This window comes from Thermobia domestica, chromosome 18 (assembly GCF_964235325.1).
Source record: "Thermobia domestica chromosome 18, izTheDome1.hap1.1, whole genome shotgun sequence".
Taxonomy (NCBI): Eukaryota; Metazoa; Arthropoda; class Insecta; order Zygentoma; family Lepismatidae; genus Thermobia; species Thermobia domestica.
Window position 1 is genome coordinate 127613127 of NC_137471.1, and position 18781 is coordinate 127631907.

At 39.0% G+C, this 18781-nt stretch overlaps 1 protein-coding gene across 1 annotated transcript in view; it reads right to left on the reverse strand.

Moving 5' to 3' along the window:
• Positions 1-18781, reverse strand: part of LOC145675236 (putative tubulin polyglutamylase TTLL9) — a 104221-nt gene that overhangs the window by 20633 nt on the left and 64807 nt on the right. The window contains exon 10 of the mRNA XM_081745619.1: positions 17028-17141. Coding sequence (XP_081601745.1) covers positions 17028-17141 — 114 coding nt within the window. The remainder of the gene's footprint in view (positions 1-17027; positions 17142-18781) is intronic.

Here is an 18781-nt window from a genome sequence, read left to right on the forward strand (position 1 = left end):
ACCAAATCCATCGTAGTTCACCATACAAGCAGGGCACCAACATCTTCTAGAGGTTTGGAAATCGTCCTGTATTTTAATTAAGATCCAACCACTGTGCCCATCGTTTAGGGTTGTCACAACAGATTCATTTTCATCAAAAGTGTTAATACGACACAGGAAACTTTCTCGGCTATTTCTTACACACAGAGAGAGAGAGAGAGAGCCCGAAACGACTCAAATCGACACAAAAATGCATGTCTTCAAATTTGGACATACTTTAATGTATACATATGAATTGCTTTCTTATGGTAGACATAAGGAAATATGTCGATTTTTTACATTACGGATATGTCCGCCATGAACATATGAGCAACTATAGCATGTCAAAATAATCTATTGACTAGTTTTCATTATTTTTGACGGATTAGTATGTTATGTTCTGAACACTGGGGCAATGTATGAGATGATATAATTGTACGTCAAAAATTTATACACATGCGCGGAAACGCGAGGCGGTTGTCATTTGTCTCTTGTTATCAGCGTTACCAATGTAGCAGTATGTCGCTTGATCTAGAAATTTTTAAGGATATTTTTATCAAAAACAATTGGTTCATTTATCATTGTTACAATAGAAATTTGACACCTTTCAAATGTTGTCTAGTGACTAAACTAGCATTATTTCCATTAAAATTAATATTTCTAGCGTCTTCTTGCAGTGTGTTTAGTGACAGTATTATTCACGTTGTTGGCAGTGTGTTTAGTATCATTACGATATGTGTGTGTGCCCTATTACGGACAGGTTTGACATATATTTTATGCCATACCTTGTCCTTCGGGCTCTGTCTGCAGGAAGCTGAGCACCTCCAGATGGCGATTCTTGTTGGCCTCTGTTAACTCATTAATCCACGTTTCTTAACGATTGGTTGGCATCACCAAATGAAAGGTATTCCCGGCTCGTTTGCTATAGCACAAACACTTTTCCGATGGTCTGTTTAAATGTTCTTGCTGAGTAACCTATCCAAATATGATGTTGGTAGGTACCCATGGGGCTTGTATTGAAATGCTGCCATCCGAACGAAAAACGACAACCAACGGAAAATGATACAAATCACTCACAGTTTTCAGTTTTCTATAGTGCACTTTCAAAAGACTCTGTCTAACAATACACTACTCCCTGACTGCCTGAATAGCCTAACCACACGAGTAGTTTGTGACGCTGGACGTATGACCCTAGTCCATTGCTGTGTTGCGCTGCTTAGCTAAGTATTCCATCCAACATGAATGCGGATACTTAATTCGCATCAACCTAATATATAATCATTGGCAGCAATTGTTCCTTTGAAATTAATAATAGGTTCCTATCTTCCCTACTTTTGCTATGACAGTCATATTTTTCCGGAGAGGGCTCGTGCCTCACTAGCCGTTTCTCTGCAGAAAATATTTTTTTCGCTTTTGCTATGTGTACTATCTTTGTACGCAGTTTCGTTACAATCTTGCATTAGTTAAGTACGTCTGAGCTATCTTTATCAGACATTTTGACACTTCATGGTCATTGTTTGGAAGGGACTGTGTTTCAAACAACCATTTCATCAAGGAAAATACGAGACACGTATTCTCTTATTTTATATCTACTATATCTATGCGTAATTTCATTGGCTACGTTCTATACTTCTCCCAACACTTTTAGCGTCCATTAATTTGGGTGATGCCCCCCCAAAAAAAACAGTCATTTCCGCAGAAAGAGAAAATACATATTCCCTTATTTCACGTCTATTATTGCCAAATTTCATCGAAATTGTCTTGCATCACTAAGTTGGTGTTCCTTGTTAGTAAAAATGTCTCATTAGCAATTTTCCACATGACTCAGTGACATCACACGTTCATGTGGTAACATTTTACAACATAACATAGATGTGATAACGCCATTAACATCCTACCAAACGTTTCTGGGTATGATATTAATTTCCGGTTGAACGAATTTGTCCTTCTAAAAGTAAACACAAATTTATGCATGGCTATGCTAAAATATCCTACAGTACTATATTCTCCATTTTTAAATCATGGATATAAGAAAGTTAGGTAGTCAACAGAGCCGGACTTAGTCCGATTGATTTGATTGTTTCCAATTAGGTTACGCGCTCCAGGGGGCCTCTCGCAAGCATGTAATCTACTCTTGGCTTTTCAAAAACATACAAAAACATATAACAAAGTACGATTTTCTTCACAATTCCAGTGTCTGTAGCATCTGGAGAAAGGAGATTTTTCCAAGTTGAAACAGATAAAAACGTAAGTTTTGGTTGCCAATACAGCAAGAACATTTTAAACAATTTTGCAATTTTGTACATTGAATCTGAAATAAGAAGGAGTTTGAACCTAGACAAAATTCTGAGTTTATGAATGTTAAGTGATTTTTAGAAGTTCAAAAAATATGATTTATTTTTTATTTTATTTTTATAGAAACAGAGAATAGAGCAATATTAAGAAAATGGAAGGAAGCGTAACGGGTTAAGAGAGAAAGAAGTGAAAGATTAATGAACTGTATAGATGGACTTTAAATACATGAATTAATGGATAGATTGTTAGAACGAATTGAAGGATAACAGTCATGGATATCAAAAATTATTAAGAGAAACAATAAAAGCAAAATTATATGATAGAACATTGAATTGAGAGGAAACTTCAAAATTAACTGATATTTGGAATAATCTGTTAATATATATAAAGAGTTGTCGTGCATCAATGACGGAAAATTCGGGAGATGAATCTTTAGGTAAAAACAGCAAAAAATGTCATATGAATATTGGGTGAATGCGGCTTCGTTTAGACGCTAGAGGCGTCTGAAATGTCACATTCCGAGGCGGCAATTTGCAATATCTCAAGAACGGAGAGAAATACGAATGTCGGGTCAAAACATATCAAAGGAAACCTCCATCCGGAGAAGCCAATTATGCATAAGTGATTGTGAAACAGTGGCGCCGCTAGAGGGAGGCACAAAGAAAGTGAATCAAACATGGAGAAAAGTGAACAATTTACACTGAAAAATTGTAGGAGAGGATATTACATGGAACATCAGGAAGAAATGTTAATGAACAAAGGCAACAATGTCTACGCTGTAGGGACACTATGGGAGGCGGAATGTAGGAATACAGTATCTTTGTAACGCAGACAAATAGAAATGTCGGGTCAGAAGATATCAGAGGAAACCCCATCCGAAGAATCCAATTATGCGCACGTACTGCGGCACAGTGGCGGCGCATGGGAGCTACAAAGAAACTGTTAAACACTCTTAGTGATGATACGTGCAAATCGTACAAAACACGAACGGAAGATGAAGCCCAGTGTACTGTAAAAACAAGAGGTATTGTACTTACCGTGGTCAACATAATCCTGTCTTAAAGGTGTTCAATATATCCTCCTTGTTCTTCAAGACAGACAGTTATACGATGGTGTACGGATTCTCTGACTTTTGGCAATAACGCTAGAGTTTGCCGTAGTGTAGCAAATATAGGTCATACATACTAGCGAAGATCTTCAATGGCATGCACGGGCCGTGTATACACGAGACTCTTCACGTAACCCCACAGGAAAAAGTCTAGGGTATCCAGAACGGGTGAACGTGGGGGCGATACTCCTTTGCTTCCATGATCTATCTACCTGCTTGGAAATTTTTCGTTCAGATATGCACGAATAGTGGGAGATGAATGATAAGGGACGCCATCATGCACAAGCCACATATACTGTCGTGTGCCCCGTGGCACGTCTTTAAGTAAAATAGGTAGGCCCTAGGTCAGAAACTGGAGATACGATATTGATTGCGTCCAATCGCTGTGGTAAGAAGTGTTGTTTCACAACGTCGTCATCAGTAATACCAGCCAACACATGGAATTGGAAACGCTGATGATGCTTCGTCTCTACAATTGCATGCAGGTTGTTGGGTATCCATCGATGGTCATTGCGGACGTTTGTGATGCCACCCCGTATGAATGCCTCACCCGAGAACAACATATGTGCTAGAACTTTCTCCGCGTTTCATTCACTTTCTTTGTGCCTCTTGGGCCGCCAGTGCTTTGCGATCACTTATGCATAATTGGATTATTCGGATGGGTGTTCCTTTGAAAACTTCTTACCCGACATTCCCATTTCTCTCCGTTATACAGATACTGTATTCCTACATTCCGCCTCCCATAGTGTCCCTACAGCGTAGCCATTGTTGCCTTTGTTCATTAACATTTGTTGCTGCATGTTCCAAGTAAAACCCCTCCTACAATTTTTCAGTGTAAATTGTTCACTTTTCTCCATGTTTCATTCACTTTCTTTGTTCCCACTTCTAGTGCCGCCACTGTTTTGCCATTACTTATGCATAATTGGATTCTTTGGATGGGGTTTCCTTTGATATCTTTTAACCCGACATTCGTATTTCTCTCCGTTCTTGCGGTATTGCAAATTGCCGCCTCGGAAGCTGGCATTTCAAACACTTCTAGCGTCCAAACGAAGCCGCATTCACCCAATGTTCATATGACATTTTTTGCTTGTTTTTACCTGTAGATTCATCTCCCGAATTTTCCGTCATTGATGCACGATCACCCTGTATATATATATTTGTTCTCTTCACCATAGGTTGGTGGGCAGCATAGAAATTTAGAACTTTTCTCTTCCTTGGGAGAGCTGTTTTATAATTTGATAAGGTATCTTCTTCGTAACTGCATCTAGATATTATATCCTTGGTCTTCCTCTTCCTGGTTTCCCTCCTGTATTTCCCTCTATCAACACAGTGATCCAATCAGAGTGCCGAATAAGATGGCCAAGCATGCTGTTTCTTCTTTTTCCTATTATCTTCATGATCTGTTTACTTCATTAGTTTACTTTAGTGCGTCTTCATTCCTTTTCCTTTCGGTACAAGATACGTGCAGCATTCTGCGCCAACACCACATTTCAAATGCTTCCAGCTTGGATAGTTTAGCTTTTCTCAATGTCCACGTTTCTGATCAGTAAAGCTCCACGCTCCATACCAGTATCTTAATAAATCGCTATCGAACGTCCAACGATACATTTCTTGATGTTAACAGTATTCTTTTTCTATTGAGGGGGCCGCGGTGGCTCAGTGGTAGAGCATTCACCTCTGGTGCTAGGAGTCACGGGTTCAAACTCTGCTCCCGCCAAGTGAACTTTGTGGTGGACAAACACCGTGTGCGTGGGTTTTCTCGGGGTTCTCCCGTTTCCTCCCACTTTCTTCATTCCACCATTTCACTCATTACTCATTCACCGTCTCCTTTAGCCTAATCGGCATAACCGTGGGACGTAAAACTGAAAATTTCATTTCATTTTTTTTCTTTTTCTATTGAATGCTTATTTAGCCTGCGCTATTCTGGAGCTTATGTCTTTTTCACTTCTTCCGTCCGAGAATATTAGACTTCCTTGGTAAGGGAACGTCTTAACGTCTTCGATTTTCCCTGCTTCTAGCCATACCTTTGCCTCTTCCTGTCCTGCTCTTGTGCACTTTATCACTTTGACTTTTCTTCTTATTTATCTTCATTTTGCATATTTTCTCCAGTTGTTCGTTCAAGACTGAAAGTGTTTCCTGCAATTCCTTTTCACTCTCTCCGCTATCAATACTATCTCATCAGCGAACTTTATTGTGCTGAAAACCTAACCATTTACTTTTACGCCTTTCTTGTTGTTATCAAAGAATTCTGTCATAGCCTCTTCTACTGTATATAGACGTTGAACAGGAGAGGTGAAAATCCGCATTGTCGCCTTACTCCTTTACTTATTCTTGCTTCCTTCTGATGTCTTCGTATATCAACTGTCGGGTTCCTGTAAAGTTGGTATTTTATTCTTCTGTCTCTGTAATCCACTTTCAGATTCTTCAGCGCTCTGAACATGATATTAAAATATACGTTATAATAATAATAATAATAATAATAATAATAATAATAATAATAATAATAATAATAATAATAATAATAATAATAATAATAAAAGAGAAAAGTAAACATAATAATGATTACACTGGTCAGCATGGGTTCAGTTATCTCAAAGGTAATAGCTGTTTCTTAATAATGTTGACATGCTCATTCCGAAAATGAAAACTGTTTGTTTCTATCACGTATAGTTTTTCCACAAAACTACACTTATTATTTATACTTTCCTTACTTTAAGAGAAGCAAGTGTTGTTTCAGATGTTGTTAGATGGCGCAATGTAAACATGTATTTTTACGTTACAAATCTTTCATTTTGCAACTGAATGTGAATAAAAATAATATAAAGAGAAGCAAGTGTTGTTTCAGATGTTGTTAGATGGCGCAATGTAAACATGTACTTTTACGTTACAAATCTTTCATTTTGCAACTGAATGTGAATAAAAATAATATAAACCCTTATTTTGCATTGTGTTGACATGCTCTTGTTAAACTACTTTAACTTTGGGTATTTATACGCCTATTTACTTATAAATATCCATAGTATTATTAAAAATGTGTTATATGAGTTATCGCGTGCGTGTAGTTATTTTGCGAGTGCTATGTTGTTCTGAGTGTTGTGTTGTTCTTTGATGGGCTGAAAAATAAAACGTACTTATTTGAGCAGTGTTTCTGGTTGACGGGCATTGACTGAAGCGAACTAATTTGAAAAGAAGTTCCTATTCTGCTTATTTTGCCAGTGTAGTGTTGTTCTAGTTAATGTATAGTGACTTAAACTAGTTAACAAATATGTTTTAATGTACTTATTTCAGCAGTGCTTCTTGGATAACTTGCGGTGACTCAAGTTAGCTATTTCAAAATATTTTAATGTGTTGGTACTTATTTTGGTAGTGTTGTGTCTTCCTGGTTAGTGTAGTTACTCAATTGTTAGAAAATGACCGCGTAAATGTTTAAATGACCCTGATAGTTTCTGTTATGTGCGTGGCAGTTACACCGTGCTCAAACAGAGACTCCTTATTACAAGTTTCATAAAGAAAGTGTACTTTTCTTATTTTGGTATCAAATTAGGCGATTAAGATAAATTGTGGGCACCTCACAGTGTGTGCAGAATATGTGTAGAAACACTGAGATCGTGGACGAACGGTAAAAGGAAAGGAATGCAGTTCGGAATACCTATGGTGTGGAGGAAGCCTCGAAACCCCCATGATGACTGTTATTTCTGTGCAAAAAAATGTTAAAGGATACAATGCAAAGAACAAAAAGGGTATTCTGTATCCGGATAACATACCAGGGCTGGAAAGAAAAAGTGGCAACACTGTACTATCCCCGCACAGGGAATTTTTAAGAGCTGTAGTTGGCAACAGTTGTAGTAGGTGGATGGAGCTATACAACGTGGGTGGTGTCGCTAGTGTAGGCGCCGCAGTGATCATAGTGAAGTGTGTTGAATGCACGTTGGCAAAGCACACCGTTCTAAAGGTGACATTTTCCAAGTTAGAACAACGTTCATGGATAAAGATCGAAGTGACCCGTGGCAAAAGCGCCACGGAATGTCACTCCGGACTACGTGAAGCATGTGGTAATGACGCATTGCCGTATCGGACTGTGGTACGTTGGTTAGCAGCGTTTCGTGCAGGACGTGGCAGTGTGCAACAGGAACCAGGTGGAGGACGCCATGCGGTCGACAACTGAGTCATTGAATTGATGCAATCGTTGCTGCATGTGGACAGGAGATGGACTGCGAGGGAATTGGCGAACGAGGTAGGAACATCCCATACCACAGTGTTGAATGTGTTGCACAATGTCCTTTGGTACCGAAAAATTGCATCCTGGTGGGTACCACACCACCTTACAGACGTTCAGAAATGGCTGAGATACGCCCTCGCAGGTGATTTGACACGATACAGACTGGAAGGTCGCGCGTTCCTGGACAGGATTATCGCACTTTACGAAGCATGGGCGCGCTCGTATGAGCCAGAAATGAAGCGCCAATCAAATGAATGGCGCCACCCATCATCTCCCCGACCCAAGAAGCAGCGTCAGGAACCTGGGAATGTGAAGGTAATGCTGATAGTGGCATACGATGTACAGGGTGTCATTTTACGGCATGCATTTCCTCCAAACCAGACTGTCAATGCAGTGTACTACTGCACGTTTCTGGAAGAACATCTACGTCCTGCACTCCATAGGAAACGACCCAACTTTATCAGGGATCCACCCATTGTTTAGCATGACAACGCCCGTTGCCACAACGCAGGTGTTGTGAGGGACCTGTTTGAACGATGGGTTGGCAAGTTCTAGAGCACCCACCCTATTCACCGGACATGAGTCCATGTGACTTTCATCTGTTCCCTTTGATGAAAGAACCACTGCGAGGGATGCGTTTCGAGCTATAGGGCTCTCTCTTGCAGACATCAACAAAGAGGGCACCGCTGCTTGTATCCTGCGACTTCCCCACATCTGGCCACGGGTGCAACATGCTGCAGGGGTTTACATTGAAAGCCTGTAGAAGTTTCATGATTGTCCAATAAAGAGTTCCTGAATGACTTGTGTGTTGCCACTTTTTCTTTCCAGCCCTCGTAGTTTCAGCAATTCAGCCCGTTCCTCATGGTGAAAATCTACCGATTCCCAATCCGCCAGCCTCTATGGGTGTTTCATCATCATCTATAGTACTCGCGCCGAGTCATGAAGCTTGACCTAGAACTACCGATTTCGCCACCCAATAGAACGCGAGGATATGTTCCAGTCGTCAACCCCCACCCATCAAATTTTGTCAGTGTCTTCTCTCGCGCTACACGGAAAACATCTCCCGAGAGTACAGTGTTGTCGGATTGGCGTCAAGTTCCGCTTTTGTTAATTCCTTTTCGTTGCGTTATATTTTCGTTGTTACTATTTGTGCTATTGTTTTCATTTTAGAATAGTTGTTACAGTAATTATTATTGTGCAGTGTTATTATTGGTAATTTTTAAATGCCTTTTTTATATACTCGTTTACTGTCTTCAAAGTTTGGCAACATAGTTGGTGAATTCAGCTGTTCGACGTTTCCCCAAGTGTCCGCTCGGGAAGTGGCTCTACGAATTTTACCGAAGTTTTCCGATGTGTTGGAGCTCAAGCAAAATATTTCTATGATTGGTTTAAAGCCCACGCTTCACGACTCAGTGCGAGTACTATAGTAGTAGTGAAGCAGATGTTCCATGCGAGGATGTGTGTTGCCTACCCTTCTCTTCCTCACGTAGATGAAGGCCGAAGGGAGTTACTAATTGATTTATTCTGTCCTGATTTACTTTTGGAAAAACATAATTTCTTTAAATTTAGAACTGTATCCAGATTGCGAGTTCGGAAACACGACGGTGTGGCCCTTGGAAGAAGGTGGATAATCGGATGTAATCTGTAAATCCTAATTTAATGTACACTTAGTTAAGTTGTAGAAAGCAATATTTCAAGTAAGTATACTAAACACGTGACAGACTGTTACAGCTATGTAACACGAACGAACCATGCAACGACCATGAAATCAATGTGAGCATTACAAACATATTTGCATTTCATCTCAGTTGCAATTCATATAATCTTACTCCTTTCGACTTAACCTCACATGTGTACACTAATACAATTGCTTCTGTTCATCGTTGCAATACTATAGCAATATGCCACTAAATAATCATACGTAGAATTAATTAACATATTCAATCTTTTTTTAAGAAACATTTATATTAGTGAACGGAGAAATCTGAATTACAACATAAATGAATAAGTATATTGATACGATTTAATACATTTGTGATAAAACATCGGATGGTCAAGTTAACGTGTCTTCAGAAATCATGTCGTGAACTAAATAGGATGACTTCAACAACTTACGTGTATTGATAATGATAAATTAGAAGTACATCCGATATATTTCTGCACAGCAAATGTTAGGATATAGTATACATGAAGCTGCATCAGTTTCCGAAGGAGCAGGACGCTCATACTTTTAGGGATTATTCATTGAGTATGTACGAACTTACAAAGGGGGTAACAAAGCGACTTTTATTTACTTATCGACTGATACGAAAATATAAAAGAACGTACCTGTACTTTATATCTGCATGTGTAGTGTCCTTGTACTTTATCTATGACTATGTGTGAGGGGGGGGGATTTAACGCATATCGCATGTCTTGTGAACATGGATACTTCTTACTATTGCACTACGTAGAAAATTTATGGTATTTCATGTCGAAGTGGTAATAGAACACAGAAGAAACGCAGATCAGGGGGTTTCTTTAGGATTCCGAAAGGATATTATTTTATAGACCTCTTATGCCATCATTTTCTCAGACCTCTTATGCCAAATCAAACAAAATTAATTTCAAAGTAATTTGCCGTTACTTTTTCTTTTACGACGACTACACAATGTATATCACGCTATAATTTGTATCATTTATCATTCTAAGTTACAAAACTTTCAAATATTATTTAAACCTCCCAGAAAATCAATTTATAGCATTCTACGTGCAAATAAAGAATACAATCGCATATCACGAGAGACTTAATAAACAAAATGGAATATGAACTTCATTATACATAAACCAAGGATCTTATAAAATAGAGGATCTGCCCTTACAACAAAATCTTGAAGCCATACGCCACAGTTTCACCACCCCGACTCTGCCCACAACGCCCAATAGGATCGCAATGTTTTGAGCCAACAATCATGGCAGAAAGGAAAGTACCCAATCAGTTGATGGCGGAAACGAGAGTAGCCAATCAGACGTGTCTATGCTCGGTTGTTTTTTGGCTTCATCAATTTAATAGAATGAAGATACATATGGGCAGATCCTCTATTTATAACATCCTTGACATAAACACAAGATAATTAACAAACACGTACAGATTGATATAATTTCGGCAAATAACAAATAAAATTAAATCAGCCAATATTGAAAAGCTGAAATAAAAATGAACATTAAGGAATTAATTCATGACATATTACTCTGTAAACGGATCGGTAGAAACGGTCCGTTATAGATGATATCAACTATCCTAGCATGATTCCGCAGCTGTTTACACAATCAGAACTTAATTGTCTTGTTCGAGATTTAAATCTACCAAAGGAGAGTGCAAAAGTTCTTGGGTCTAGGCTTCGTTCGAAAAACCTTTCGGCCAGTGAGACATATTACTCAGGCAAAGGCGCCGATTTCTCTGTAAATTTGGGGGGCCAATTCAGATGCAGAAAGTATATATATGAAGATTTTAAGACAAATTGCACTCAAATTATGCCAAATATTGTACATACATAAATACAATAGGAGGGCCCACTTGATCTTTGGTGGGACCCGGGCCCTCTCGTCCCCCCTAGGATAGGCGCCCTTGTACTCATAGTATAGGCACCGAGAGAGAGAATTTCTTCCTTATTTCTCTGAAGAAGACGGGTTAGTGTTCTGCAACAACATTCCAGTTGTTGTGGATGCATTGAGTGCTTCTTATAGCGCATCTGATTGGAGACTCTTTATAGATGTTTCGAAATCCAGCTTAAAAGGAGTTTTTTCTGCATAATGGAAACAAACTTGGATCAATTCCTGTAGCATATTCTGTTACATTTAAAGAACCGTACAATACCTTGAAATTAATACTTTCTAAGTTAAAATACGAAGAACACTGTTGGTCTGTTTGCGAGGACTTGCATGTCATAGGTCTTCTAATAGGAATACAGCCAGGATATACAAAATACCCATGCTTTTTATGTGAATAGGATAGCAGGGCCAGAGACAAGCACTGGAATTTGAGAGAGTAGCCTCAGCGCTGTGATTTGTCTGTAAGTAAAAAACGTAAATTGCACACTCCACTAATTGATCGCAATAAAGTGCTACTTCCATCACTTCATCTGAAACTGAGACTTATGAAGCAATTTGTGAAAGCTGTGGATTAGAATGGGCCCTGATAGTGTTTGCAATATATACTAAAACTTTTCCATCACTGAGTGCAGCAAAACTTACGGAAGGTATTTTTTACAGGGTCACAAATTAAAAGGCTGTTAGTAGATGATGCATTTGAAAATTCAATGACCGAATTGGAAAAGAACGCCTGGCTAAGTTTCAAAAATGTTGTAGGTAACTTTCTCGGAAACAAGAAACAGCCTGACTATGTAACAATTGTAGAAGATATGTTGATCCATTTTCGCGCACTTGGGTGTAACATGAACCTCAAGATACATTTTCTACATTCTATCTCGACTTTTGTCCTGCCAATATTGGTGAGGTCAGCGAAAAGCAATTGGAAATATTAACACAAAGATATTTCTGAAATGGAGAGCAGATATCAAAGTAGATGGAATATCACAATGTTGGAAGACTATTGTTGGATGATGAAGAGGGATCGTAACAGTTACGACAGAAGTTGTAGGAAAACAAAGAGGCGTGCATTTAAAAAGGAATAAGTGGTTTCTCATTGAACTTGAGAACCAACGCAAGTAAGTGCATTCAACATTATACCGTAGGAAATAATGTTTATGATAGTATTATGTGTGTATGACATGTAACCAGAGCAATCTATTTGTTTAAATTGTTTTCTTGACTTGTTCTGCAGTATTATTCGTGCCTTCCGAAATTATATAATACTATATACGTATTCTGCTATACTATATACGAAATTACAGGTATATAATACTACAATATCCCCCATCAGCCATCCCAGCTCAAGTATTTTAAATATGCCAGGGACAATAATTATTGAACCTTCCTCGTATACGTAAAAATCATTGACAATGACCCCTATTAGTGCCGAATCCGTAGTTTTCGGGATCGTTGTGATGAACAGTGGCACTTCCGAAGCAATTTAAAACCGAATTCAGCCATGCAACATGGGGAAAGAGAAAGGGGAGAAATACAAAAATGCTCTAAAGTGACCGATATCAGAGAGCGTTTTAGTAGCAGTAAACAGTGACTCATTAATGTAACTTTTTTTAATTTAACCCTGCGAAGTGGGCAATTAATGCTAGTTTTGTATATTGGGAAAATTTGCCCAATTTAGAAAAAAAAACAGCCGTTGTCTTGCGATTCCGTTTCGGTCAAATTTTGCTGTAGTTATTCGTGATTCTATGAACGTAGTTTATAGCCCAAGACGTACCTGGAAGATCAAAAATAGTCCCCATCAGCATCAAAGACCTTCTGCGAACACTCAAGAAAGACGTAGATTCCATCGCGCTAGAACTGGGTGGACCGTGAAGCGAAGAAGGTACCAAGTACATTTTGCACATCTACTAGGGGTTTGAACTGGCGTCCTCTAAGGTGACTGTACAAGGAATGGAACAGGTGATAATCGGACGGTGCAATTTCCTGAAAGTATGGCGGATGCAATAGCATTTCCCATCCAAGGCGTAGAATAGTGTTCCGGGTCATCCTAGCCACAAGTAACAGGAGGACCCCTTTGCGATTCAGAAGTGCTAGATCCAGAGTTTTGAGTTTTCTTGAACACGGCTCAACTGCTGACAGTACACAGCTGCATTGATGCTCTGACCAGCTGGTAGCAGTTCCCCATGAACGATACCGCGAATAGTTCACCAAACACACAGGAGAATCTTCTGGTGCAGTGATGGTTTCGGCTGTTTTGGAACAGGTTGATGAGATGCTAACCAATGATGAAGGAGCCGTGGAGCTTCGTATAGGACCCACTTCTCACCACATGTCAACACCGTCTCCATAAATCGCTCTTTCCTCAGATGAAACAGCAAAGAAACATATGTGACTGCTCGCGTTGCCTTCTGGTCTGAAGTCAAATCATGTGGGAGCCGTCGACCCAACTTTTCTTCCCAAGTTTACACCGAATGGTTTCTCCACTCACACTGAATTTTAGTCCCAGTTCCTGACATGTCTGTCCACTGTACGTCTCAATTGCTGCCTGAAGATCTTCATTTTGTACACATGTTGGTCTTCTGGCACGTGGTGCGTCTTCGAGTGTTTTTTCACAGTCCTTAAACTTGTTAAACCAAGGCTGCACTGTTCACGTAGTCATGACACCCTCACCAAAGGCCTGGCATATTTTCCGCTTCACTGCAGCGGCGTTTGACCCCAGTTTGAACTCGTACAGCATACACGCTTTTATGACGCACTATGGAGGTTCCATGTTCACTCTATCCTTACGCAAGTTCACGGTGTAACTGAACTGCCACAACCAGGTACTATGTTGAATATATCCACACCAACAACTGACCTTTGCCTTATCTCCATTCGCATTCAACTCACGGTATGACGGCACGGTAAGACCTGCACAAAAAGCGACAGAACTTTCTTGGTTGCCTTTATGTAATCTACCACTTCTGATTGCAATAAAGGGCTAAGGTCGTAGGTGTAATCCGTTCTTGAGTCACTTAATGTGTATTAAAATCGTTTCTCCCTATCTCATAACTTTTGCTCTATGAAAATCAATGTAGCTGGAAGTTTTGCTGTATTTTAAGGAAATGGTTTTACCAAAAACTCCTTTATATATTTGCATTATCTGTATGTGTATCAGTCCATTGAGAAGAGAAAAATATCTCAGGAACTACTGATAAATCACAATAAAAATTTTAGCTAGGATGTAGAGGGTCAGAACCTAGGAATGGAGGTGATATTAAAACCGAAAGTGGTTGAAATAAACAATTTGTAATTTTAAAGTTGGTTACCGCCCGGGCCGATTGCCCTCTTCTGAAGGACTCGTCCTTAAAGTAGTACTTTTTCCCTTCTACAGAGGGTTTCAGGATTCACTTTTTTCAACCTTCAGAATATTTTCTTTTGGGCGAACCGGTCTTAGTGTGCGAAAAAAGCCTTTAGATAAGTATGTATGTTTGTCTCTTCAACTCGAAGTAATTTTGTCATCGTGCGTAATCGACAATACTGCATCCACAATTTAGTTTTGTGGCTTTGGTGAAAGTACATACGGCTTCCGGTTATTAAGTTAAGTTAATTTCATTAATAAAATATTATATACAGGATTTTCATAAAGTCTGCACGGATTTAATTTGCTGATAATTTTCATCAAAATGCTCATAATGAAATCAAATAAAGTGCAAACGGTAGCGGAAGGATTAAATTTTTAGTTGGCAACACTGTTACCGTATCAAAGATGGCGTCGGTGAAAGAGAAAGCGCAATGTGTTCTGTGGTACGCAGAGCTAAAATCAATTCTGGTGTGTCGAAAGTTCACCAAAGAGTTCAAAAAGCCGGCACCGACTGAGAGTGCAATCCGAAAGTGGCATGCTAAGTTCTTGGAGACAGGAAGCGTCCTGGACCGTCCTCGAAGTGGGAGGCCGCCAACATCGCCTGCAACAGTGAGCAGGGTAAGGGAAAGCATCATCAACAGCCCACAGAAGTCGATTCCTAGTGGCGCCCAGTTGGAGGTGTGGCGGTGAATGAACTGAGCTGGTGCAGATTACAGGTAAAAATTTAATCCTTCCGCTACCGTTTGCACTTTATTTGATTTCAATATGAGCATTTTTATGTAAAGTATAAGCGAATTAAATCCGTCCATACTTTATGAAAACCCTGTATATTCAGTTTTATAGAACCCTTTGGTTTGAGCGCATGACTAAATTCCTTTGCTTGGTGTGCACAATCACTATAGAGCAGAAACGGTAGAAACGTGTAGAACTTACCTGCAATCAATTAAGTGTCCCAAACATGCGTTTCATCTTAAGCCTTAACTTTCTACTAAAACCTGAAGTAATAGAAATGTAGTACAACTTCTGGCTTCAATATTGATTCGCACAGCGCAAAAAAGATAAGAGACAACGAGAAGCTGATTTTATGATCGATTTCGTGCGATAAGAGTATTTTCTCTTAAGCCTCTATGCAAACCGGAAGTATCAGAAGAAAACCACATTTGGTTTTAACGTGGATCGTTATACAATAAAACCCATAACACATAGCGAGCCGTGGTTTCCCACAAGCAATTAAGGTCCCAAAAATATAATCATCTGTCTTCACCTTAATCTCTCTACCAAAACCGGAAGTGATATAAATCTACTATCACTTCTGGTTTCAATATTAATTAACCAAATACCCCGCCATACAAACAAAACTCTTTCACGTGATGTACACGTGCCACTGCTATTTGTTATTACTACCAGTATGATTTTAGGATTTAGGATTTAGATTTCTGGGCTTTCGGCATCTAAGGCCATTTAGCCCTTCACGTTTTGAAGAATGACGTCCCTCGGCGAGCACACAATCCGGGGAAAGGGAAGGAAGAAAGGATGGAGGAAGGAAGGAAGCGGCCTGGGACCTACATGTTAGGTACTACCCCGGCATTCGCCTGGTGAATGAGGAAAACCCAGGAAAACCTCATTCAGGATGGCTGGCCTGAAAAAGCGTTATACACTTTTTCGACCGAGTGACCCCACCGGTACTACCAGTTTGAATAGAAGGATAAGACTTAACGTAAAACTCTTGAAATTCTATCAAAAAATCTCTCGCCTATCATTCCTGTTTTCGCTCCATGACAATCAACACTGCTATAAGTGATACCAGTTTGTATCATTCCCCGTTTTACTAAGGTGATAAGAGTGCAGGCAGATCTATTATTAGGACGCTAAACATATTGCATAGGCAGCGGTGCCTCAATGGTAAGGCGCTCTCCTCAGGCACGTGAGGTCCCTGTTTCGTTTCCTTCTCCCGCCAACTGCGCTTTCTGGTGGACGAAGATGTGTGTATGGGTTTTCTAAGAATTCTCTCGTTTCTCCCTCTTTCACCCTTCGATTATTATCACCTATCTGATCATCATCATCATCATCACCGTCTCCCTTAGCCTCGGTGCATAATCGTGGGACGTTGAAAAAGCAAAAGCCATTGTAACTGCTTTTGCTCTATACGAATAAACGTTGAAAGTGGAAATGGTTTATTTCTACCGTACAATTTTTGGATTGAATAGAAGGTTAAGGAAAGAGATGGAAGACAATTTAAAATAATGAATCCATATTTTGAAAATATCCATGTCTCAATACTTCTTACCGTTTTTCTTCTGAATCTGTCCACTGATCGACAGATGACCATTCCCACTCTATAAGACATCCCATGAGTATGCATATCATAGTTTGTGAGTCTACAAACATAAAAAAAAAAAAAAAATTGAAATTGAAAGATCATAAACTAAGTTAGCATCCATTATTCAATCACACACCTTCCTTCCATATCAATTACGTTAAGTACGTCTTCAAGTAGCGCGTGTTTCAATGCATAGTCCTCGGGACTGGTAGCCATCATAGCTGGAGAAGCATTGGCTTCCAACAACCACCTGCAAAATTGGGAAACAGCAATTTCAAAATTATTATATGCAGTACAATAGGTCCATGAGTTACGAAACCCTCGTTTTGCGGGCAATGAACTTTGCTAATAAGTTTTGTGAACATTCTTTCCCTCGGTTTACAAACAATATTTCGGGATATAAATGCACTCACATTCCTGTACTGGCAATTCCATGCACCTAGGAATGCTTTTTCTCGTTTACCGTATATATCACAGAACAATATATATCATAGAACTACTAGTCAGGAACCCTGTCTTCAAGAACTACATTTTATATGGTTTTGAACCTTTTCGAGCACAGATTGATCAGATTTTAATTAGTAATAGTACCAAGAACTGTTACAGAAAAATAACTTCAGTATGCTTGATTGTACTGAAACGGAATGTCTATACAGTTATATCGCTTATTTTTTATTCCTGCGTACATCAGTAAGATTAAAGTACTTGAATTCAAATTACCTATATTCTTCAGAATATATATGCTATTAAATATTCCACAACCATTTTGAAAAACAAATTCAAACCATAATTTCTGAACTGCATACTAAAATTTATTTAGCTATTTAACCTGATGAAACAGTAAGACGTGGGCTTTGAATTAGTTCACCCTCGGGTTAAGATTTTAATCTTTTCCGTAATGCTTTTCGTAAAGCAAAATGTTCGTAATCGAAATTATTTTCCCCACTGAATCTAATGCACTTACAATTAACCCACTCTATCCACAGAAACATGGTAATTTTTTTAACATTTTGAAGTGCTTTTCTGTTACAAAGAATATACAATGAATATAACTATCATTTCAAAGACAAATAAGTAACAGTAAATCAAATAAAAAGTATGAGAAATAAATAAACACAAAAAATGTAAGGAAGAACATAAAGTCGCTTCTGAACACAGAACTCTGACAGATAATGTTTACGGCAAACGCACAAAAATATTCCTAGGTTTATGAAATTGTTGGTGCAGGCATGTGTGTGCGTTAGTATCTGGAAATATTGTTTGTGAGCATAGGAGAAACATGTTCAGAAAACTTGTTTATGAACCGAATTTTTCGCAAAACGATAAGTTCGTAACTTGTGGCTCCCCTATATAATCCCATATCTGACGATATATCGCCCATTAATATAAGGATTTTGAAAAGCTTTATTGGTTAGATGTTGGCCGTATAGATGAGACGCTTCAGTGAGCTTCCGTGAAGCATAAGCCTGGCTCTGCTTTTAGAAACAGGGCTTATTGAACCACATTATCATCTTTTAGTCATTGATTTGGAATTTCGACTTTTTTATGCTATTACCTAGGTACATTGCGTCGGTAGTCAGAGAATAGTGAATTGAAGGCCGACCAGGATGATGAAACTATACAGATTTAATTGGACTATGTTTGTAGAATGAGAACCTCCCAAGTGTTGTTGCAGTTAATTTAGCAGCATTAAACCTGCTGTTCATTGTGTCACTACTCCTCGCTGTTCTGTGGTCGTTCTTATATAGCCTTGATTTTCGTCCACTATCAGTTTCGTTTGATAAGCTTTTGCCACGAGTTCTGTTTGTCGCCACCCTGGAAACTGTTCCTTTCGCTATATTAAATATTCAGCTTTCACTATTTGAAAATCGACGAGGTACAGGTATATCA